This window comes from Pseudonaja textilis, chromosome 4, assembly GCF_049901715.1.
Source record: "Pseudonaja textilis isolate UNSWEBS1 chromosome 4, rPseTex1.2, whole genome shotgun sequence".
Classification (NCBI taxonomy): domain Eukaryota; kingdom Metazoa; phylum Chordata; class Lepidosauria; order Squamata; family Elapidae; genus Pseudonaja; species Pseudonaja textilis.
The window spans coordinates 53,008,050-53,032,728 of NC_141993.1; the positions used below are offsets into that span (position 1 = coordinate 53,008,050).

The 24,679-nt window shown below is 37.8% G+C and overlaps 2 protein-coding genes across 3 annotated transcripts in view; one reads left to right on the top strand and one right to left on the bottom strand.

Moving 5' to 3' along the window:
- ERFE (erythroferrone) overlaps positions 1-10,887 on the top strand; it is a 25,633-nt gene extending 14,746 nt beyond the window's left edge. Inside the window, exon 8 of one of the 2 annotated variants that reach the window (XM_087933059.1) lies at positions 10,856-10,887. In XM_087933059.1, the coding sequence (XP_087789185.1) occupies positions 10,856-10,876 (21 nt within the window). In that variant the 3' untranslated portion in view covers positions 10,877-10,887. Of the gene's footprint in view, positions 1-345; positions 2,512-10,855 lie in introns of those variants that run through there. The other variant, XM_087933057.1, reaches the window with a different exon arrangement.
- On the bottom strand, positions 6,076-22,485 carry ILKAP (ILK associated serine/threonine phosphatase). The gene is made up of 12 exons (XM_026701338.2): positions 16,586-22,485; positions 15,894-15,959; positions 14,670-14,726; positions 13,193-13,312; positions 12,030-12,156; positions 10,337-10,443; positions 9,839-9,932; positions 9,239-9,326; positions 8,324-8,445; positions 7,321-7,440; positions 7,118-7,199; positions 6,076-6,366 (listed from the first exon to the last, which is right to left on the bottom strand). Exons 1-12 carry the CDS (start codon positions 16,638-16,640, stop codon positions 6,226-6,228), a joined length of 1,179 nt encoding a protein of 392 aa, XP_026557123.2. The 5' UTR covers positions 16,641-22,485; the 3' UTR covers positions 6,076-6,225.
- Positions 22,486-24,679: the final 2,194 nt, after the last annotated feature.

A 24,679-nucleotide genomic window follows, 5' to 3' on the forward strand; every position in this document is an offset into this window, starting at 1 on the left:
TGTGCTTTCAAAACTAGGTAAACCCAACTAAACCCGAGGTTTGTGTTCAATTCAATGTCTAAAGCGGGGCTGTCAAACTCCCAGCCCATGGCCCGGATGCATCACGCACCAGCCACACACACACCCAGTTTAGCAAAAGGGGGAAAAATCCCAATGTGTCACGTGATGCTGCTGTGAGTTTGACACCTCTGGTCTAGTTATTACACATCATACCTACCATATATTTGGCTTAGTTTGTTATATGTAAACTAATCAATTTAGTTCTTTAACATGCCATAATTAAAATAAAATGTGGTTTAGTATAGGTGTGAACTTAGTTACCAACTCTGACCTTCTCTATTATAGGTTGGCCAGTATGCTTCAGTTTTCATAGATAATGCAACAGGATCCTCCTTCATTGTGCGAAGTGGGTCAGACTTCAGGGGTGTCCTCTTAGGTATCTAAATGACCTAGAACTGCCTATTTTTAAGCTGAAATCCTGCCTTTAATCAGCTCTAAGCAAAGCTTCTGTCTTTTGGTCAAGTGGAATTGGAATCATTAGAAGCACAAACCCTTGATTAAACATCTAAAGGTGAAAAATGTGATTGTAGAAAGAACATCCAAAGGAAGATCACAAGTGACATTTGATTGAAGACAATTTATATTTTCCTCTAGCGCTAAAATTTTTAAATTTGACCCGTTTCCTAGTATATCTTTGGACATGGCTCTCAACCCTACTTTAATCCCAAGAATTTACAGTACTTGCTGTTCCCTCCACAACAGAATGGCTTTATAAAACATAAGACTTTTCCTGAAGATATTATCAGCTCATTAAGTGTATCAAACACTTCTACCACTCTGCATGTATGTACTTACAGAAATCCTCCGGTGTTTTACCTTTTGTTCATTTGTATCTTAGCTTTCTTCCAAGAGCTTATGATGGTAAACTCTCTTCTCTAATAATTACCCCCACCAATACTTTGTTGGACTGAAAAGATCATGTCAGGCCTAAAGTAATTTCATGATTTTTTGTAATAATGAATTTTGGTCCAAATCTCCCTGGTTCCATATCTAAACCACTGCCCTACATTAATCAATGTGAAATGTCCTTTTGTATGGTACTCTACGGCTCTTAACTGATGACACTATATACATTACTATCAATCACATTGACACAAATAATTACAGTAGTACTGGGTTGCTTATAAATGCTGCTAACCCTAAAAACTGTTGCCTTACACCTGTCAGTTTACATTGTTCCGGTGCTCTAAATCCAAGAATGGAGGAAAGGCAAGTGCACTGTGAATTTAATTCCTAATTGTATCAGACCAAGTTTATGAAATTATGTGCTCAGGCAACCACCAATTACAGTAAGGGAACTTTTCTTTCAGAGTAATAGTCTTTATTTTCCCTGTAGCTATCAGAACTGTAGTATGATATCCAACAAAACCAACACAGCACCACCCTCTAGCCCTACAGCACCATTGGCACATAGACAAAATTTTAAGCCATTTCTCTAATTTATATATCAGAGAAATGCAGAGGACGCACCCTTATCTATTCCAGCCTGAAAGCCACTTCTTTAACTGCTGCTCCTTCTCATAATCGCTTTCCATAAGCAAATACATATACAGTATTTTAGCAAAACTAGTTGGGAGTTATAGCAGCAGGCAGACACCAGCTCAGTTCGACACAACTTTATAGGCGCATAGTAATCACACATCTACAAATTCTAGTTTAAGTTAAATCCACTCAAATATTCAGGAAACTCAGGAATAATGCATTTTAGGATATTCCTTTCCTAAAAACGCTCTTTAAAGTAAAAGCAGCTATAAGACCCAGAAAAGGGAGCATTTTTTGATACCCAGTTTTCTACATTCAAAAAGATTTTGTTTTGTTTTCCATACAGATACATTTCTAATAAGGTAGAGGCTAATATTTGGAGTAGACTCTTCTGCTTGAGCAGGGGGGTGGACTAGGTGACCTTCAAGGTCCCTTCCAACTCTGTTATTCTATAAGCTACCTGTCTGCTCAGAATTTGAAAATAATGTACGAAACTGGAAAGTCAAAAATCACTTTTAAAGATCACTAGAGGGCAGAAGCATCTGCAGAACATTTAGAATTCTGGGCATCAAAATGATTAAGCTGAGCATTATAATAGCTCTATTTTAGCGAAAGCATATTCTCAGTAAGTTGTGCATCCACCCTTCTCATTCTGGAAATGCTACTGGCTTGATAAGGCCTAAGCACTGCCCTGCCCTGCAGTACAATCAATCATCTGCAAATTGAAGCTCTTTTATATACTTGTGTATTTACTTATGTATGGGGGGGGGATGCATGCATATACACTGCTCAAAAAAATAAAGGGAACACAAAAATAAAACATCCTAGATCTGAATGAATGAAATATTCTTATTAAATACTTTGTTCATTACAAAGTTGAATGTGCTGACAACAAAATCACACAAAAATTATCAATGGAAATCAAATTTAGCAACCCATGGAGGTCTGGATTTGGAGTTACACTCAAAATTAAAGTGGAAAAAACCACTACAGGCTGATCCAACTTTGATGTAATGCCCTTAAAACAAGTCAAAATGAGTCTCAGTAGTGTGTGTGGCCTCCACGTGCCTGTATGACCTCCCTACAATGCCTGGGCATGCTCCTGATGAGGTGGCGGGTGGTCTCCTGAGGGATCTCCTCCCACACCTGGACTAAAGCATCCCCCAACTCCTGGACAGTCTGTGGTGCAACCTGACATTGGTGGATGGAGTGAGACATGATGTCCCAGATGTGCTCAATTGGATTCAGGTCTGGGGAGTGGGTGGGCCAGTCCATAGCATCAACGCCTTTGTCTTGCAAGAACTGCTGACACACTCCAGCCACATGAGGTCTAGCATTGTCTTGCATTAGGAGGAACCCAGGGCCAACCGCACCAGCATATGGTCTCACAAGGGGTCTGAGGATCTCATCTCGGTACCTAATAGCAGTCACGCTACCTCTGGCGAGCAAATGGAGGGCTGTGCGGCCCCCTAAAGAAATGCCACCCCACACCATTACTGACCCACTGCCAAACCGGTCATGCTGCAGGCAGCAGAACATTCTCCATGGCGTCTCCAGACCTTGTCATGTCTGTCACATGTGCTCAGTGTGAACCTGCTTTCATCTGTGAAGAGCACAGGGCGCCAGTGGTGAATTTGCCAATCTTGGTTTCTCTGGCAAATGCCAAATGTCCTGCACGGTGTTGGGCTGTAAGCACAACCCCCACCTGTGGACGTCGGGCCCTCATACCACCCTCATGGAGTCTGCTTCTGACCATTTGAGCAGCCACATACACATTTGTGGCCCGCCGGAGGTCATTTTGCAGGGCTTTGGCAGTGCTCCTCCTGTCCCTCCTTGCACAAAGGCGTAGCGGAGGTAGCGGTCCTGATGCTGGGTTGTTCCCTCCTATGGCCTCCTCCATGTCTCCTGATGTACTGGCCAGTCTCCTGTTTGCGCCTCCATGCTCTGGATACAATGCTGACAGACACAGCAAACCTTCTTGCCACAGCTCGCATTGATGTGCCATCCTGGATGAGCTGCACTACCTGAGCCACTTGTGTGGGTTGTAGACTCTGTCTCATGCTACCACTAGAGTGAAAGCACCGCCAGCATTCAAAAGTGACCAAACCATCATCCAGAAAGCATAGGAACTGAGAAGTGGTCTGTGGTCACCACCTGCAGAACCACTCCTTTATTGGGGATGTCTTGCTATCTGCCTATGCTTTCCACCTGTTGTCTATTCCATTTGCACAACAGCATGTGAAATTGATTGTCAATCAGTGTTGCTACCTAAGTGGACAGTTTGATTTCACAGAAGTGTGATTGACTTGGAGTTACATTGTGTTGTTTAAGTGTTCCCTTTATTTTTTTGAGCAGTGTATATACTATATAGTATATTTTTACAGTAACTCTAGTTTACTCTTAAAAAAATAGTGAATGAACACATTCACTCACTTTTAAATGTGTTTTATTTACTTACAAAAGAAATAGGTCAAACAATGAAGCTGATGCACAGGAAAAATGACTCTTTGGTAGATTTATTATATAAAAGAACCATGGAGCTACTCGTGATATCTCAGTAATTTCAACAGAGAGCACCAATTTATAGATATAATTTTATATCCAATTGTTTACAGGTACTTTTGAAATTCTACTTGTTTTTACCAGTCAAATGGGTAGGCTGTATATTGTATATTGAAAATGTTTGACTGAAGATGTATTTTTAAATTGGAGAATATTCTTTCCTGGTTTGAATTCTATTTGTTGAACCCCTTCTATCAAATAGTTAACAGCATGACAATATTTGCAAAGGATATCGAAAATTAAACTGAGAATTTAAGGGTCGATTCGCAAAATATTTTATTACTTGATTGATAACCTCAGCTGCTGACATCCACACAAGCCAAACTATTATTGGTTGAACTGCACCCCAATGTCACTTAGAAACATAGAAGCTCTGAGTTGGAAGGACCGTACAGATCATCTAACATTTCTTTGCTCAATACAAGAATCCATCAAGCTTTTCTCAATACCCAGCTTAACTAGTCCTTACCTGAAACTTGAATCTTTCATTTTATTTGGCTCATTGTTCTTTTAATGTCAACTGAGAACAGGTCCATCCCCTTTTATACATAGCCTGTTTTAGCTGTTTACAGTATAAACCAGTATTGTACCTTCCTTAGCTTTCTCTGTTGCAAGTTAAATAAGCCCAGTATCTTTAGTTGTTCTTCACAGAGCTCAGTATGCCTTGTCCTAGTAGCTTTTCTCTAAATACACTGTGGCTTCTTCATGTGCTATTTAAGCGGGATGTCCAGAATAGGCATAGGATTTCAAGTGCAGAATAGAATACCTGCAATTATTACTTCCTATGAGCCACAAAGCTTCATTTAATGCAATCCAAAATTAACCTGTCTTCCCCCGCTCCCTTTCCCCCCATTTGCTCATATTGAGTTTGGGGTGCATTCTGTTCCTACTATCCTTATCTCCCCCCCCCCTTAGTTTTCCCTTACACTTGTCACCATTGAGTATCATCACCCATAATACCTTAATTCTATTCCTATTAATTAAATCATCAGAATAATGGTACTTAATGGACATCTTTTATGCATCTATAAGAGAGGCGAATGCTATTTCACAAAAAAAGATTTTCCTCACATGTGAACTCATACCTTGAATTCTTTCCTAATTGTTTAATTTGTATTATAACTGAAAATAAACTATAATTCAATGTTAGCTAGTTCTCTCAAGCTACACTGGCATGTCAATGCTGACCCAAGGCACAAATTTACTCTATATCTCAACTTAAATTCAGACAGAAAAATCTCACTAATTTCAGTCACTATAAATATGATCATCTCAATGACAGCCCAATCCTATTCATAAAATACTTATTCTAATATATTTTCTTCCAATACTTCAGCCTAAGAATCTAACAATGCCCTATTCCACTACTCCATGCATTTAAAATCTAATCTAACCTCACTTTCTAGCTCAGGTTCACTGGAAATTTAGTCTATTTTGCATACAGCTATATAAATATTACTTGAGGTAGTATCCATGCAGCCTGAATCAAAAGTTCAGATGACTATATTACAGTATTTATGGCCAGGAATTATTCAAATTGTCAGTCTTCAAAATTACTATCAAAATCCCTACTCGATTTTTTTCCACTGGATAAAAAACTAATTTACCAAGGAAAACCTCATTTGCTGGATGTGTTAGCTTTACCCTATTCAACAGAATGAGAAATTCTGTATAATCCTCTCTGCATGACAACCAGAAAAATTGTTCCTGTGTCCAAAATATACTCAAGAAATAACCAAGAAGGGATTAGAATTTAGAACCCATGCTCAGTTAAAACAAGTTGTCAATTAAATATACCAGTGCCCTTTGTCTTTTTAAAAGTGGGATCCTGGAACCTGAAGCATCTTGTAAGACACCAAACAACATGACTATCTGCATGAAATTTTGTTAGGTTACTGCCTGTAGCCCATTCAAGGAGGAAAACAGAAGACCCAATTACTTACAATTTATGAAACAATGAACTGACCTGAATGCTTATAAAAAAACCCTTTTATTTACAAATAAGCATCTGGGGGAAAATCCATAAAATTCTACACACGCGCACATTTCACAAACACACTATTGTGTTCTATTAAATTTGCTGCATGCTGTTATGGATCTTCCTTGCATATATTCGTCCCATTACTGTTCAATCCGGACCACCATCACAGTGACATTATCTGCCGATCCTCGCTGCACTGCTTTGTTGGCCAGCCTGTTGCAGGCTGCTTCATACTTTGTATCAGCGGAAGATTTGGCTTCTCTTGGGGGAATAGCTTTGTCCTGTTGAGAAGTAGTACATCACACAAGTCAGGGTAATTTCCTTTCACTCCAATGAGTTAATTTTATATAGTCATGTCTCATCTGACATTTTGAATCTGCATCATACCTCTTGGTCTAGAAGTAATAATTTAGGCTTCAACATAGTTATTTGCATGTTCTATTAAACAGAGAATGTAACCTAAGAGAGAGATAACCTCATTTGCTGAAATAAGTCCCCCCAAATAAGAAAACAGTATCTTGCCTCGACTCTAAAATTACAATACATAAGAATGGGCTGAATTCCATAAAATACTATCTGTATTAGTTTTAAGGCCCCTTTATTTTCCCACAAAAATAACTCACACAATGGGCATGCTCCTGTATACCTTTTCTGCATTTTAACAGGAAGCAAAACCACTCTCTCTGCAGTCTCAGAACTGTCGCCCTGTTTAACCCAGGGCCATGCTGCTGGGGCAAAATAAATGGGTATCTTGGATTCCTAATCTGAGAGAGAAAGCAACACTTGGGCCATAATCTTGTCACCTGATGGAATAAGTCTGTGCTGAAGTTGAAAGCAAGGACACAGCCGATAGAGTAGAAAACAGAAAAGAACAAAAGAGCTCAGCTGCCTCTCAAACATTGTTTGCAACAATCCTTTAGCAAACAGTAATAAAAATTTCAGTGATGAAATGACAACATGGTAAGTGTAAAAGAGGAACAAGCAAACAATTGGCCTCTTCTTGATTTCTCAACACAACCTTCCTCCTCTCACCTCCAAACAACACATGATGAAGTTCACAGCTTCTTCTGGTGAAAAGACTTTAAAGAGACCATCACAGGCCAATAGGATAAATCTGCAAAAGTAACTGACAGTAAGATGTACCCAAGTACAAAAAAAAGCATGTACTTATACTTTTGAAGCCATTAAGAAGAGTCACCGCATATTTCCTTACCTGAGTACTGTTTCAGTTTTACCTGTCATTGTGTGTAAGTTGACAGCGTTTGACATCTGGCACAGAGATAACTCCAAATCGCTTGTATTGTCCATCCCCAATGGAGCGTGAGACCTCCAGGACACCCAAAACACGTCCTTCCCTAAACAGAAAAAGGAGGGTGCTGGATTTATAATTATGTCACTAAATTAAGTCCTTAAAATACGGATTGTAACTCTGAACTGTAGATCCACAGAAACTCTGGTTTATAACACTCATAATTTCTATCAAACATAGTCACTAATCCAGAGTGACGGCAGTTGTAGGTCAAGACTATCTAGAGACACAGCAGGTCAAAGAAAGAAAAATCTAGAATCTTTCAATTTGTCTACAGTGTTCACAAATGGCTGATACAATTCTTTTTGCAGCTTCAATCTCTAATTTTAGAATGTGACTAAAAGCAACATACAAATGTTTTCTTTACATTTAAAAACAGAAATCAATACTCAAGTCATTAGATTATCTGAACAATTATTTGGAAGTACTCTGTATTACATTATATACATTACTCTTATATATACATTACTCTTATCATATAATGAAATCAATAATCTAAAACAGCTATCTGAAGGGGATCAAGCTGGGAAAACCTGTTTTACCTTTCTGTTAATGAAATGTTTGTTAGAACCTTAATGTTATGTTAAATATCAATTAAAATATATTTGCCACATCACAATTTATATGGAGCTTGTGCATGTATATGTAATACCCATAATTAAATACCCAACATTTATTACATTTTCAACCATTTTCAACCTTTCAAACTGATACAGATGCTTTTCCTAACTTTATTCCCATAACAAAAAGAAAATTGAGTTCAGTGTGTCCCTAACTCAGCCAGTGAGATCCATGGGACTTTCAACCTCGATTTGCAACACCAACGTTTTAAGCTTTGTGCCACATAAATTCCTCAAGTAGTTGCTGAAACTTTTGGCAACTCTGACATCCCTTCCCATCATTTCCCTTTGTTGCTTCCTATTTGTTACCTGACATTGCCTCCAGCCTTTTGGATCCTCATCCGCTCATCATACTGAGTTGGGTTATGTTCTTTGCTAAGACTCAAAGCTGTGTGCTTCTGAGTCTCTTCATTGTAACGACAAAGAATTGCCTGTATTGACAAAATAGCTCTTGTAAGCAAGTGCAAGGGCTATAAGCATAAAGTTTCTGCTAGCAAGATCTAAGCAGCACATTGTACTGTAGTCCTTAACGAATGACATCTGGGGAACAAAGGCCCCATTGACCTCAAAGCAGCACTGCCAACCCCCTCAAATGAAGCTGGAATGATTTTTTTAGAAAAATAAGCAAAGGGAGAAAAAACTCCAACCAAACAATAAGATTGAGATCTCTTGAACTCTGGGTAAGATTGCCAACATTCTGAGCACTGTTTATTTTGAGATATCTGGGATGTCCCTTGACTTCATGTAATAGTGCTGGATGTTGAAAGGTTGCCAACCCCTACTGTATTGAAATATCAAGCGTTCTACTTAGGTAGCAAAAGGCACCAGAGCTTACCTACACCCATATTCAAGAAAAAGTAAAAAAAATAATAATAGACATCATCACCCAATATAGAGCATCACCTAGAGGGCACTAAAAATACCCCTCTCCCAAATCACCCAGTGATTTTCCAATCACACTTGGCCAATAAAAGAATTCTATTCTATTCTATTCTATTCTATTCTATTCTATTCTATTCTATTCTATTCTATTCTATTCTATTCTATTCTACTACCAAGTGCTTAATATAAGACAAGTCTGTATTACTCTCCTGATCCCTTGGTAAAAAAACAGTTACTGAACTAAAGGATAGTTTCTAACATCTTATCACTGAAACAAAACAACTACCCTTTGTTTAATACTATAAAACACACATAGGACCCACAATTTTCAGTGTGACTTACTCTACTGTCACCAAGGTTGGCAATGTACAGAGTATTATCAATCACCAGCACACAGGTTGCCGTGGAACCGTCTTTCCAAGCAGGTTTCCTGCAGGTTTCAGAAATCGGGGGCAAAACAAAGATGAGTCCAACTACTCAAGGTGATTCTTATAAGATACCAAGTCCCCCATTACAATGATGGAAATGTGAGGCCTTATGGAACCCCACACATATAATACAGCAGGGATGTCAAACTGGCGGTCATGGGCCAGGTGCATCATGTTCAGGCCACATCCATCCCAGCTCCATGAAGGAAAAACACATCGTGAAACGTCACATGACAGCAATGTGACACCATGAGTTTGACACTTGTGCAATACAGCCTTTCAGGTATTTTCAAGTGCAACATCCCAGAACACATGTTGGAGTACCTTCCCCTCCTATCCAAGTTCTAAAAATAGCAAATAAATATCAGATAATATTTTTCTTAAATGGCCACCTTTCCATACACAGAAATTGGTTGATAGAAGAAAAAAAATTCAAAGTTGCATCCCCTCCAACTTTCTACAGAGATTCTACTTCAAATACCTTGACATATATCCCTGAGAAGTATATACTTACTGGCTGGAAGCCTGTTTGAGAAATTCCTCATCTGTGTGTTTAAAAGTATCCAAAATGCATCTCCTTATTGCTTTCTCCACACTGTGTACCTCTCCTGTTTTATATTCAAAGGAAACAATTAGACACCTAACCCAGAGGTTAATGGAGAAAATATTAGAAAGAATTGGCACACACACTCCAGAATTGACAGCCCAGCCATTCTTTGCAGCTTTCAGAGAAAAAAGAAAATTCAGCATTCATGGTGAAAGGAAAATTATTTTGCTTAATCCTGCATGAATATGGGATTAAGAAAGTCTACAAATCAAATTAATGATTTAGATTCGGTTTTACCCAAGTTATTCTTCAGGTACTGCTTGATACTGTTTAATGAACTCACACACTTAAATCAGTGTATTTCTTCCAAAGGATGGTATATAAGAATATCCTATTAACAGATCCAAGTCAGTATGTGGGTCTCAACCGAAGTAGAACTCAAAGAATACCACCATATTTTCTGACCTTTAGGAAATTTTCTGATTAGGTTTTGATGCAGATTCTGTGCAGCATAGGTTGAAGCTCTAACTCCTCCATGGCCATCGAAAACAGCAAAATATGAGACACGAATTCTATAAAGAAAATATAGATAAAGACTGTTCTCACTCTGAAATTGGGCACGATACTGAATTTGTATTTATCAACAGAACTGTAGAAATTGTAACATGAGATCCAGAAAAAAAAAAATCTTTCCTGCAACCTACACACAGGAATGTTTCCTAGCCTCAGAAAAGCAAAAGTGATCTGTTTTACATTTTCCAGTTCCAAGACTTCCCTTAACAATTCAGTTATGAAAAGATTCCAGTACCTGTACAAGAAAATACTACACTTCAACTTCTATGGGATTTTTTATCTTGTCCTCAATGCGAATACACAGACTCTCCTTTTTGAACAGTAGGTCTGATCTCTTGAAGTTTGAAAAAAAAACCTCTTATATTTGTTTTCCCAGGATCTTTACGTAGGAATGTTTCTTTGCTTCAACAGATAGTTAGTACTGCAGAATAAACAATAGGAAACAGCCTGCCTTCCACTGAGGATCTGTATGCTGCACGAACAGGAAAGAGGGCAGAGAAAATATCTACACCTCACATCCTGGACATGATCTATTTCAACTTCTCCCCTCAGGATGCCACTATAGAGCATTGCATGCCAAAACAACTGGATTTTCCCCTCTGCCATCACTCTGCTGAATACTTAATTCCCATAGCACTGTCTCATTTCTCATCTTTTCTCATTTTCTCATCTTTCCTACTATCCTATTGGTTTCTTATGATTTATCAATTATTGTTTGTAATTGATTAATAATTTTAACTATGATTTATGACCAATTACTTGTTTATATATACATGGTGAGCTTATGCACCTGAGACAAATTCTTTGTGTGTCCAATCACACTTGGCCAATTCTATTCAACAAAGATGAAGATATGCTGATATTTAGATATTTTATTATTTATAACTATTTTCTTGCTGATATTAGTTTATATTATTTTATATTTGTTTTACATATGTTATATTTAGATATAAGTGCATATTAAATAATATTGCATTATGGTTATCAATGCCTTATATACACATGAAGACTGTGATGTCAAATTACTTAATACACAGGTTTAATATTATGTTCCAAGTGGGAAAAATCTTTACTTTCCTGGTTAATGTAAAACGTAAAAGAAGATCATGCTAAAGATGTAAGTTATTAAGAAATGCTCCTCTGGAATAAGCTAGAAACTCAAAATATAAAATAGATCTATTTAAAAAGAGCATATACATATATTGTATATACATAATTACTTATCAATATTTTTAATTCAGTTTTGGGGGGAGTTAATGCTTTATTTTCTTCCCAATCAGGAGAAGAAAAGAAGAAGAATTTGTCATTTTATTCTGCAAAAATTTAAATTTAAAAATGTGAATGTTCTGACATCTTTTTTAGATGTCTTGGATTCTCTTTTTAGTTATGGTTCCTAAAATCAGTGATATTTAAAATAATATATACATATTGCATCATTATAGCATTATAGAAAACAAAAAAACAACATAGTTATTTATTTTGTAAAGCAAAATAAACCAGCTGAAGTTACCATCCAGACAAGCAATTAAACCCAGGAGGAAAACACAAAAAAAAAAACCAATCAAAAAGTAACTATGTAACTCACATTTGAGAGCACAATGGACTGCACTCTTCTGTGATATCATTCAAAATAACATGGGCATCTTGCATCTCTTCTCGCTCACCTTTCCTCTCTGCTACGTAACCTTTCAAACCAAGAATACCTGCAGAATCTAAAGAAAAACAGAGCAAAATGCACCCATATTTAATCCCTGAACATGTTTCCTGTGTAATAGCACTACAGTCAGCTATCAAAAATAAGGACCAGAATTCTAACAACCTCTTCATTATAATCCATGCTGAAATTGTAAATAGTCCCTGTATGGTACCTCTGGCTGAAAATCTGAACATGCAGATGATGCTAAGAAAAGCTTATCCAACAGCCATCACATTATAATTCAGGTGAAATATTTAGAGACTGTGTTTGGGTTTCTATATTTAACCTGGGGCAAGTTTAGCTATGATGCTCCCTGCATCACTAAGAGGATAAATAAGGACAGGCTTCTCACACTGCATAAACCATATCTAACATTTTGGTTTAGTTTAATGTTTGGACCTATTCACTATAGCTGATAAATCATGCATTGAGTCAACAATTTAGATAATCAGCAAGTCATTATTAAAACCATGCCATAACACAGTGTCCCAGGCAAGATGACACTAGGATGTGCACAATACAGGAGCAACTAAGTCATGTTGCTCCAAATAATAAAAATTTGGCAACACACAGAAAAAAATACATGTGGCACAATGAATACTTTAGGATAGCCTTCAAATTTGTACTAATTACATTAGGTAATCTTAATTATGTATATATTGTTTTTGCAAACAGAATCCAATCAGGTTAAAAAGCAATCTGTATGCTTAATTTTTTAAACATAAGAATTATAAAAGTGGCAGCTGTGAGAAAAATAGTAATACTTGATGCTGACTTGAGTTCTGTGAAGGAATGCAGCTAAAACATATGACAGCAGCATGATCGTAATTATTAAGTGAAAAGGGACTTGCATTGGTACCCTTAAGGAAGGAGAAACACAAATTCATCTAAGGTAGAAATACTCAGGAAGGATTTCATCTATGTACAGCTACTCCTCCCATTCTTATGAGTGGCTACAAGTAAAACCATCTTAGGAAAACAATTTCACTTTTTTATTATTTAAAGCAGCACTAGAATAGAATAAAATATTTGGCTTCAGAGTGTCTGAAAACCTTTACAAACTTTCTTTTCCACAAGTTCTTCACTCCCATTCTTCTCTCCTTCAATGGACTTCCTCTTCTCTCCCTTCCCATAGCTCACAGGAAGAGAAACTTGCTCAGTGGGATGAGAAGCTGAAAAACAAAAAATTGTTATTTATTTCATTATAGACTTTATATGGCCACCATCTTAGTCAAAGAATTTAGCACAATAAAATCAGTTCATAAAACACCATGTTGACGTAAAAAGGCCTAATAGTACACTACATGGAAATGCAGGCCAATAAAATAAAGGAACAGCTGCTTTAGAACAGTGGTCGACAACCAGTGGGCCGCAACCCACTGGTGGGCCGTGAGAAAATTTTGGTGAGCTGCAGAGAAATCTCACCCCCAGAGCACCCCCACAAAGCAATTAATCCAGGCTGTGCAGAAACACAAGGCTGCTCAGCCCACATGGCCTGCGGGAACACTCCCTGCCCGCCCACTCACTCCTAACCCGGCAAACTTGTCTGCTAAATTGCTATTTTTCCTTCTTCTGACCATAATCTGTTCTGCTATGCCGGGAGATTTAGATTAGCCAGGAAGCAGGAAATGGTTGGATGTCTTGCTTTCTAGCTAAGCACAGCCGAATCTCCCTTAGGACTGAAGGTTTGCTTGCAAGCAAATTCAGTGCAGACTCACCGCAAGCAATTTTGAGAGACTGAGCTAGCCGTTGGCAGATAGATAGATCACTGAATGATTCTGTGAGCAACTCAATCTGCCTGCTTTGCCTGATTTTGGGTAAAAGTTGCTCTTTTTTAAAATAAAAAATTCAATATTTACATGCATGGTGTGTTGTGAGTTAATTTTGTGAGTTTGCTTGCAAGCAAATTTTATGTGACAGACTGAGCTAGCCAATGGCAGATAGATTTCTGAATGAACCTGTGATTCTGTGAGCAACTCAATCTGTCTGCTCTGCCTGATTTTGGTAAAAGTTGCTCTTTTTTATTAAAAAAATTCAATATTTATATATTTATAATATTTACATATAAGCCATGCCCAGCCAGTCACATGACCACCAAGCCACACCCACAAATTAGGCCACACCCACAGAACCAGTTAGTGGTCCCTGGGATCTAAAATTATGAGTTTGGTAGTCCCTGAGGTCTAAAAGGTTGGCGGCCCCTGCTTTAGAAGATTAATTTGGACCAACTACATTAATATACAATAAATATTTGTATCGATATTTATGGCCTCAGCAATAGCAGAGTAGTAATCTCACCCTAGTCAAGTACTTGATTAGTATCATAACAAAAACATGAACAGCATAGAAATTCTCTAATCTGAAAAAAGGAAAATCAGAGAGACATTTTACCGTTTCTTCTAGTATCATTTTAGACACATTGCCTGTGTGCATTTAGTGTAAACCACAGGTACTTAAACAGGTAACACTCAAGTGTAACTCTATTAGAGCAGTGTAATAAATAGCAAAATAAATTTAGTCATGGCTCACCTGAGTTGCCACTGCTGGCAGGTGGGAGGTCATCAAATAGCAAAGAGCCTCCTGCTCCTAAAAAAACCCCAACCAAACAAGGAAATACATAACCCTAATCAGATCTTACAGTAAGTAGATTTTTGAGCAGTTTCATCTACAAAAAACTCTGCCAAGCTTAACAGCTACTTAACATTTTATCCATTTTACATATGGCACTAAATCCAATTCATAAAATGAAGAGGAAAGCACTAGGACTGCAAATACTTCTAAGTAAGTATAATATTATACTTAGAAGTAGGCCTTACAAAAATAGCTTTGAAATAGACATGGAAAAGATTATGTTCATTATCTACATTAAAATATAGCTTATAAAAAGACACATAACTAGAGGTAGACAGAAATTTATTTTAGTCATTGACCAATAAAACTAACTAGAAGTATGAATTGCTAATTTAAGTCATAGTAACATTTCTTAAAAAGTAAATTAAAAATTGGCAGTGTATTTAGAAATTTTGTTTCAGAAGAAAACTATCTGATATGTCAGTCAGTACTGGTACCAATATAGGATGTAAGTAGGAGCTGAATCTGTACCAGCCACCCCAGGAAATGAAACTGGATCTTGCAAAATGTGTTACTCCAGCAACCAATGGCTTTCCCATAACTATATATTTCTAAAAATTATCTTCCTGTTTATATATCTATCTCCATATAAAAGTATTCCCTTTAAGAAAAAGATTCAGAGTTAAATAACTGTGGAGTGGTTATAGTATTTTTGTACACTGTTCAATTACGCACAAGGATAGAATGAAACAAAAGAAAGGAGAACGTAGAACCTAAGATTCAGCTTTTGCTTTCCTACTTACCAGTCTTTCTATTCTTTACAGTTCCATTGATAGAAAATAATCTTAGTTAAATCTAAATGCATAATAGAATGGAGTCTTGCTTAAGGACAGCAAAATTAAGCTTGCAAAAAATGTCAAAAGTAAAAAGGACTGGTTTAAATGCCTCTTTGCACCAATATGATGCAAACAAGAAGTCCATAGAGAATAAAACAAGTAAAAAAGTCAGAACCTGCCAACAGAAAAATCCTATAGTCAAGTTGGCAAATTCCTGGCTATTCAGACCAGATAAACTCACTGAATTTCCACGCCCTCTAAGGAGAATTTTGCACAAGGGCTCAAGTAGCTGATTGAGAAAAGCAAGAGAATTCAGAGTAACACAAGACATAGACGACAATCATACCCAAATCACTGTTGCTGATTGGAGGAAGATCATCAAAAAGCAGAGATCCTTTCTGTCCCTCTTTCTCTAAACAAAACCAAATAAAACAAAACCAAATACAGAGTAATCTATTAACATACAGTATTCACAAATAGGACTGCCAAAGAGAGCTGCAAAAATTCAAAGACCGCCAGGCAACATCAAATAGTAAACACTTTTTGACACATCTTTGTTTCGTTTAGCTGGTGTCCAGTTTTTTACACATTACTTTTTACATCTTTAACATTATTATGGCAAGAGGTGATAGGATTTATCACCAGGTAATTGCCTCACCCTTCTAGCTATAAAACTGGTGGGAATGGCTGTTCCTCAGGATTTGGCTATTGGGAGCCACCCGGGCTTCTCAGGTGTTACTTGCGCCCGCCAGAGGTCACCCCCGAGTGTCAATAAGAGACTCGTGGATTTCCCAGTGGGGTCACAGGCGCATGCGCGTTGACTCGCGCTTGACAGAGCGGGATTAATTTTAAGCATTACAGTTCCGTACTAGGCTCCTGGAGAGCCGCTTCTGATCCTTCGGGAAGCTGCAGCAAGGCAACACGGAAGGCTCCTGGGAAAGAGAAGCTAACCCAGCTCGCCTGTTTCCTGCAGACTCGGGCCCACTCCTCCTCCAACATGGGGGGGGGGGGCGACCCCAAAAGGGACCCGCCACTCACCTACTGCTGCTACTGCCGGAGGAGTTGGCTCCGGAAGGTCCCAGAACAGATCCATCCAGCCCTAACGAGGCTACAGCGGCACCGGCCAGCGCGAGCCGCTCCCTCCCCCCTCCTCCTCCTCCTCGCGCAAAGGCGGGCCTAGCTGTCAATCATTAGCGTCAGGGTGACTCAAGCGCCGCCTTCGCGCTCCGGCCCTCAAGGCGACGGTCGCGGCAATCTTGGGGAGGCTAAAACCAGCGAGAGCGCTCGTTCAAATGGCCGGAAGGTCCTGAGTGCGAAGACGCCTCTGAATTGTTTTTGAGGTCTGGTCTCTGTGGCCCCCAACAAAGGGCGGCGGGAGTAGCCCAGCTGCTTCCGGGGCGGTTCCTCGGCTATCTCCTTCCAGGGCTTTCCCCTGGAAGGAAACCTGAGGAGGGCCGGGCTGTGGGATACCTTCGGTGATCTGGGAGAAGAGCTCGGCCTTCTTCCGCTTGGGGAGGCGCTGCAGCTTCTGGTCCCCACTCCCGTTGGCTCCGAAGGTGGATCGTCTCGGAAGACTGGAAGGCTCTCGGCCATCGCTCTAAGCCCCAAGGAGCATCATGATATTATACAGTAGCTCGATATCTGATAATTCATAGATTAAAAACTGAAAGCGTCACATCTGCTGCCCGAGTAGCCCGAGCTTCCTGCGGGGGGAGCAGAACGAGTAGCACTCAGTATTCATGGCTGGTCGGTTGTAGTAATAGCAGGTGATAATGTCACCGAACCTTTCTGTCGGCCCACAAACGTTGACCTTTAAATAGCAAGCATGGTCATATAATAGCTGGAGTGTCCATATTTGGGCTGCAAAAATCCTAAAAGTAGTTTCGTACTTTTTCAGATTTTTTGCAGCCGAGATGCGGTAACCATAATTTTATCCAAGTGCCAAGTAGTGGAGCATGGGCGATGGACAGCAGTAAGTTGAAAGAACAAAGCAGGGGACCACACCATCGCTGGAAATCGTTTCCTAAGATTTGTTTACATTTTTACTTATAATTTGAGTAACACTGTTACTAAGGTGTAATTCTATTTCAGCATCTTAATTACATTACATACAGATTTTTGCTACTATGATGTGATGATGAGGAACTCTTAAAATGGTTAGGAGAAATGTATGGAAATTACAGATTACTTCCAATCTGTGCCAGGTGCCCCAGTAGATTATTGTTGAACAACCCTTAAGTTTACAATAAGGCTTTTACGATCACAAAATACATGAATTTGATGACAAATGGCATGGGAAGTAGAAAAATTAATTCAAGGCCAAAAGAAGCAGGGTGAATTTATCAAAATTAGCAACTAAAATGCCACTTGTATTGGATGCTTGTATTTTCAGAAGCCTTGAAGCCTCCAGAGTCAGGGCCCTGTTATTCCACTAAATACTCTTGGGAAATGTGCACTTGGTTGTATTTTTTAAATATCAAATAAACGCTTATCTCACCTAATCTAACAACTATTTCTAAAGTTTTTAACAAATGATACAATCACATTTGTAGTGCAAATACAAGCATGGTGAACCCATTGTCTCTTAGTTTGGGAGATAGGATTTGTAGTTAAATACATATGGAAAGCAGCAAATGAGGTCTCTACAATGTGCTAAATTTCACTTAATTACATCACAGTTCTGTAGCAGGAAGTAGTTTGCTGATTGTGCCTCTACCAAATTGATCGCAAAATCGTTTTTTGCCAGTGCTGGCAATCCAGCACTTTTCTATGTATAGCACACTTAGTTGTGATAGATTCTGTAGCTCAATTATGGAAAGCTAACATTTCTATACCCTGTCATATGACAGGGGAAAAAAGCCTGTATGGCTGTAGATGGAAATTGAAAAAGAAATTGCAGAAATGCTACTGCAGGAATGGATGTTTGCTGCTGCCTCTGCCACTAGAATTGAGGTTTGGAGAAATGAATTAACCATCAGATCAAATTCAGATGATATGTGGAGGTGTAATCAATTATTATGTAATCTGAATCAATTATGTCAATTTGGAGAGATGTGGCCACAATCTGGACTATTCATGCTTTGGACAGCATATTCAAACCACAGTATGATTTACTGTATCATTTTTACACAGAGTTAATCATTTCATGAAGTTTTCCCTTAGGAATTGAAATGATTATTTTGCAGCACATGTTTATTTCTGGTTACTTCTGGCATTCAAACAATTTTTATGATACAGCAACTTTTGATTTTTAAAAAAAGGTCAAAAACACAGCCTAGTATTTGCATAAATGCCACATTTATTTCTTTTACTGAACAGTGCCTGAAGTGTACACAAACAGTTTAAGACCCTAATTTCCAACACTCATAATTTAAGACATCAAGAAAACTAGACTCATTACTTCAGTATTGTTATTTATACAGTGGTAAGGGTGTTCCCACAGCAATCACGTATATACTGTACAAAGCAAGAGAAATAGTCTCCTAGCATTTGGAGATGGCATCACAGGAAGAACTCATGTAGACAAACTAGATAATGGAAGCACAGGCAAAATAAGAAAAATTAAATAACTATAACCTGTTATTATACAGAAAGATCTTGATACTGAATCTCAGCTTATGAATGTTAGAAATCCTCCATACTGTATATGCAGTTGAATACATGACAGAAAAAGAGACGGTAACAGCATATTAAACAGTTAAATGTCTTGTGTTATAGCCGCAAGTTACCAGAGGTATGCAATTTCCTTGTGGTGTTTTCTTATTCTTGGCTAATTATGTTCCTTTCATTTCTGTTGCTTTATGATGATATTCAAGTCTACCATGCTGGAGTAATCTACTGGTAAGTGATAGAAAGAACTTCTGCATTGGGATAAGTGCCTCTCAATTTAGTGTGTGCAGCTGAAGAAACAGAAAACTGTGCCACTCAGTAAATAAGTATCAATCTCTAGCATGTATATTTTATAGAAATGTGTGAGTTAGTACAATACCATGGTGTTCTATTATATCATTACAATACCTAATTTCCCTCTTGAGGTTGCCACCAAGGGTATGGAGTATAAGAAAGCAGAGTTGAAAATTTACCCTGTTGCATTTCATGTTAAGTTTCCTATTGATAAGGCTCCAAAATATGAACATAGTAGGGGGAAAACAAATAAGAACTTTTTTTTCAACAAAGGCCTTTTAGTGGAACTAAGTACTTAGTTCCAAAAACATTTTAAACAGTTTAAAATTTTACATTCAAACAAAGTCAAAAGGATTATAATAAATCAATAGAGATTCATCTATTTCAGCTGAAGTCTGGATAGTATTTTTTAGCAGCTTGATTTTTTTTCAGCAATGAATGAAGCAGCACCCTCAGTAATACAGAGGCCAAGAAAAATGATCTGCTGGTGATTAGGTCTTCACTACCCTGTTATAAATAACAATCATTTGAGGATATTCACTCAGCCAAAAGCTGCATCTTGCTTGATATATGATAAGTTACAGTCAATATGCTGAGATCAGAATTCACCGACTCATTGTTATCTATTATTTTTACATTCTGCTCAAAGTATTTCTGCTGATCCTAGGGGCTTTGGGTGAAACCTTTCATCTCAACTCAAAACTCATGTTCTTTGTAGGTTTGCTGGCCCAAGAAACATGAAATAAAGTATGAGATCAAGCTTTAACCCAACCATCGCACCATGGAAGGACATGCTCTTCAGGTTGGCTGACCTAAGGCATGCTCCACTATTCATTCGTCCACAATCCACTCGAGCATTTTTTCTTTTTTCTGTTTTTATTTCCAGTGCAGTTGATAATATATATTTATTGACTGCTTAATATGAAGAGCTAAATATATACAAGCAAGAATACTGACGTAACTACTTCATTCATTGTTGTTATAATGAAATATCTGACAATTTCAGATTTGTACAAGGAACTAAAAGACTTTTCAGGTACCTGATTTTGTCTCAATAATAAGGATATTCTGATCCTTTTGATTTTTGCATCTCCTGAACTGTGCTGGGTGGGAATAATATCAGCTCTATAGTGCAGTACAGTATTCACAGAGGATGCCATTTATAGAAGTTTTGATACAGAACATATGCTCAAAAAGAACAAACTTTTCTAACTTCTATAAGTTTCTCCTTTATTTAAAAGAGTACATTACTTTTCAGATGACTAAGCCCGTGGTCCTCTGCACACCTACCCGGGGAAAAAGCCCCATTATGAAACTTGCTAACTAGAAATCATTTGCAGGGTATACTAAGTGTGGTTCTTTCTCAGAGGAAGTATGCCCAAGTTCAGATGCTTTCCTCAAGTTGACTTCCAACAGCTAGAGATTTTAGGAAACCTACATTTCAACAGTGCTCATTTGCTGTTTACATATTTTATTTGGTCTAATTAAATAATTAGTTTGGTGGGTGATAGGCCAGATATTAATAAGAGAGCAAGAATCAACCTTAAATGAAAAACTGAGAATTGAATTTCTATGAGATAATTTAATGTTTAGATTTAGCATGTTTCCAGAATTAGGATAGTAGGGCCAGATAGGCCAATAGGGCCAGAAAAGCATTGTTTCTCACTGTAAATTATAACCTGAAGCACAGTCGACTTTCTACATTGAAATCCCACTTTTTCTATAAAAAAAGGCTACTATATTCCATTCACTGATCATCTGTCTTACCTATCTTATCTGTCTGTCTATCATCTTCTTCATCATAGGATCAGAATATGGCATTTTTTAAAAAATCAATTATTTGCTACAAAATGCTCTAATGCAACTATTTAAATATATAGCAAATATATGTCAAATCTTCTAATTAAATAGTTAAACTCGGTCATAGATTTTAATAAAACTTCCTTTTGAGAGGGAACAAGTTATCTCATAGCTTCCTTTGAGAAGTTGTTGCAAATGGAATAATCAAGAACAGAGTTGCTTTAGAGATAAGTGGTCCCCAATCTGTAGCTTAGAGAACGTTAGATAATACCTGGCATGGACCAAAATAAAAATTCTTCAAATCTAATACAGAAGGTTAATTAGTTCACCAAATTTTGGCATATTTACCCCAAACTTCATAGTATGATTTCAGTCATTTATTTAAAAAACCATTTATTTTTGAGGTTTTCTGGATGGTCATTTCTGGTGCCCACAAGCATTATAATGCTAGTTCTTGACTTATGTGGTGCTCCCCAAAACCATTGCTGTAGTATCTATGTAAAGGAAAACATTGAAAGCTACTGTTTTAAATCAAACATATAATCTGCCTTGGGTTTTTTTAAAGAACAACTAAATGAATCGCAAGGGTTAAACGAAAAAAAACGTTTTGAAAAAGGAACTGCACTATAAAAGAGGAATTGGCCTTGCAGTGAGAAATTCATGGCAAGGAATACAAAAATAAAAGCATTCCCAAATGTTGTTGACAAATCTTCCTAACTATCCTAATTTAGATAGTTTTCCCACCCAGCACAGCTTTAAATAGAGGTTACTGCTTATTTATTAATTTCCCTAAAGTGTGATTTTCTTCAGTTTTAAAAAAAGGCAGGAGCACCACTAGAAAAACACAAGGGTTACTGGAGGATGACTTTGTGGTGTTAATTCCTCATTAAATGTGAATGAACAAGACATACACAATTTTACTGTAAACACATTGTCTGGAAGCAGCTTCAGGCTGGAAAGCTGAAATGAATAAAACTGCCTATCAAGGCTGTTTTAAAGTCATTATTATAATTCTTTGCTATTTTGCAAACACAGAGTAAATAATGAAGATTAAAGTAAATAAAAGTGTCACTTGACAATCTCTTAAACCTTCTCACTGAAAGGGCAGTAAAAATACCTTTCTTGTGCATTTAAATCAGGGTAACACATTCTGCCCAAACAGTTGTCCCAACCTAATTAGTGTTTGACTGATCAGAATTAAGAACTAGTGCTAATAATTCTTAAAAGAGCAAGACAAGTGTTTATGTTAGATAAATGAATGGAAACCTGGATTCCTCACAGATTTGCTGAACTACAGTTTCCAGCATCATTATGCTTCTGGTAGTTGCAGTTTAGCAATGTCTGGAGGGGTCCATGATTCTCAGTTTTGACCCCAGATCAGTAAGATATTGGATCTAATAGGCTCTGTCCTATAGATGTTTAAAAAAGAAGTTTGAGGAAAGAAATGCTATTTTAAAGAGAGCTAATCAGGAGGAAATATGTAGAAAATCTCACAATCATATAGTGGCTGTGTTCAAACACCATTAAGTCATGGTTTACAGAATAAATCACAGTTAACTAATTTTATACAACACACCAAATCAAAAAACATCAACGACCCACATTTTCTGGATTCACACAACAGTGTAAGCTAAAAAGAAGCAATTGGCTTGATAATGTTATGTGAATCCAGCAAGTATCTTCCAGCCAGAGACTACAGCATTATAAAAGGATTCTGGAGTTTTTGTCTAATCTAGCAGAGTTATTCCTGCTGAAACCTGTATTTTTGTACCTCTGGAATACTTTTACCAATCCACTTAATCTATCAATTCTAAGGGATTGTGATATTCTTGCCTTTATATTCACACGTCTCACATCACATGCACATGAAATTCAAACAGTATATCCTTAAACAAACTTTCATCTGGGCATCACACAGAGGACCAATGAATGCAACAAAAAAAGTGGGAGACAATGAAACCAAAGTGTATCCATGCTGTGCAAATCAAGATTCACTATTAGTGAAATATGCCACATTCCTAGGAACATATATTAGAAGGTCTGGGGATTTTCAGAGGCTTGCCAAAGGTTGGCTTACATAGATACCCATTTTATTTAAAAAAATCACCACAAACAAGAACTCTGAGATAAAACACTTTTGCTTTCAAGATTACTCTAAAAGTTTAATAAAAATGAAAATGTCTTCCTCAACTACTTAGTTCTAGGGATTGATTGATTTTTTAGAATCTATGCTTTGGTCAGCTTCATTTTCCAATTGGTCCTTTCCACTATTCTAACGAAAAAGAAAAAAAAGTAGTGAGATAACATTTTGAAGGAGATTTTTAACAGCTTCACTTCCTATAGTGATAGAAAGGCATACCCTTTCCTACATAAGGATCCCTTTCATATTTGCTATACTCCCACTGAATTCTCTAAATCTACTTTTCTCAGAAAAGAAAACAACAATCTTTTTCAGACAATCAGTTTTAAGTGCAAGCAACACATAGTAGTTCTTTCTTTTCTGTGGGAAGACTAGACACCATCTTGAGTTTGCACTGCATACATTGCCTTTTGTCCATCCTTCCTTATCAAAGAGTGCAGCCATATTCTTTCAAATGGCTATATTGTATGATAATTAAATATTATCTATGACATCGCTAATGAAAAGCATTCTCCCGGTCCTGCTAGCTTTTTTTCATCTGGTATTTCCATGCATGTAGAGCTACTATGACCATGTTGACAGGGAAATCTGGGAACTACAGCCCTAACTTGAAAGGGCAGTAGGGTAGAGAAAAACTGTTCCATGCCATGAATAATATTTGGCAACAGGGAAAGGATTAAGCAGCCCTCTCATCAGCATTTTCTTTTTAGGAACAGCACATGTTCAGTGCCAGCTGTTCATCCTTATTAGGATGGAACGTCAGTGCTTCTATGCTTCCCTCTTTGTGGGCTCTTTTTTTAATTAATGAAAAGCAATATTCTGGGAGCAAAAGAATACTCGGGGGGGGGGGGTGCTTAAATTTTTCCTTCAGAAATTATTCTGCTTGGAATATGTGGTGCTGGCTATCAGCTTGACTCTTCAAAAAGGGTTGGACCAATTCATAGAAATAGCGGGGGGGGTTGGTAGTTATTAGCCCTGATAGCAGGGTGACTGCCTCTGGAGGCCATCTGCTGGGAGATTAGTGGGCTTCCTTGTGCAGTTGGTTGGCCACTGTGAGAACAAGCTGCTGGACGAGACTGGCCAGTGGTCCAATCCAGCGGGTGACTGTTTATGCTCTTATATGTATCCAATGGAAAACTGTAAGCCACCCTGCAAGAAAAAAAGCAGCAGAAAGCGGGGGGGGTGACCCTGCTTCCTCTATTTTCCGTTGCTGTTCCTTTGCCTTCAGTCACAGCATTTAAAAAACCAAAACTGTGTCTTAGTGGAGGGGAGCGGATAAGGAGGGGGAG

Bases quoted from the DNA above. Each gene is read 5' to 3' on its own strand.
- ILKAP (XM_026701338.2), bottom strand. From the start codon at position 16,640: ATGGATCTGTTCTGGGACCTTCCGGAGCCAACTCCTCCGGCAGTAGCA. The intron at 10,444-12,029 runs GTGAGTTACATA...TTTTCTTTATAG, and splicing joins AGTCCATTGTGCTCTCAAAT to AATTCGTGTCTCATATTTTG. The intron at 7,441-8,323 runs GTAACAAATAGG...TTTTCTGTTTAG, and splicing joins AAGGCTGGAGGCAATGTCAG to GGAAGGACGTGTTTTGGGTG.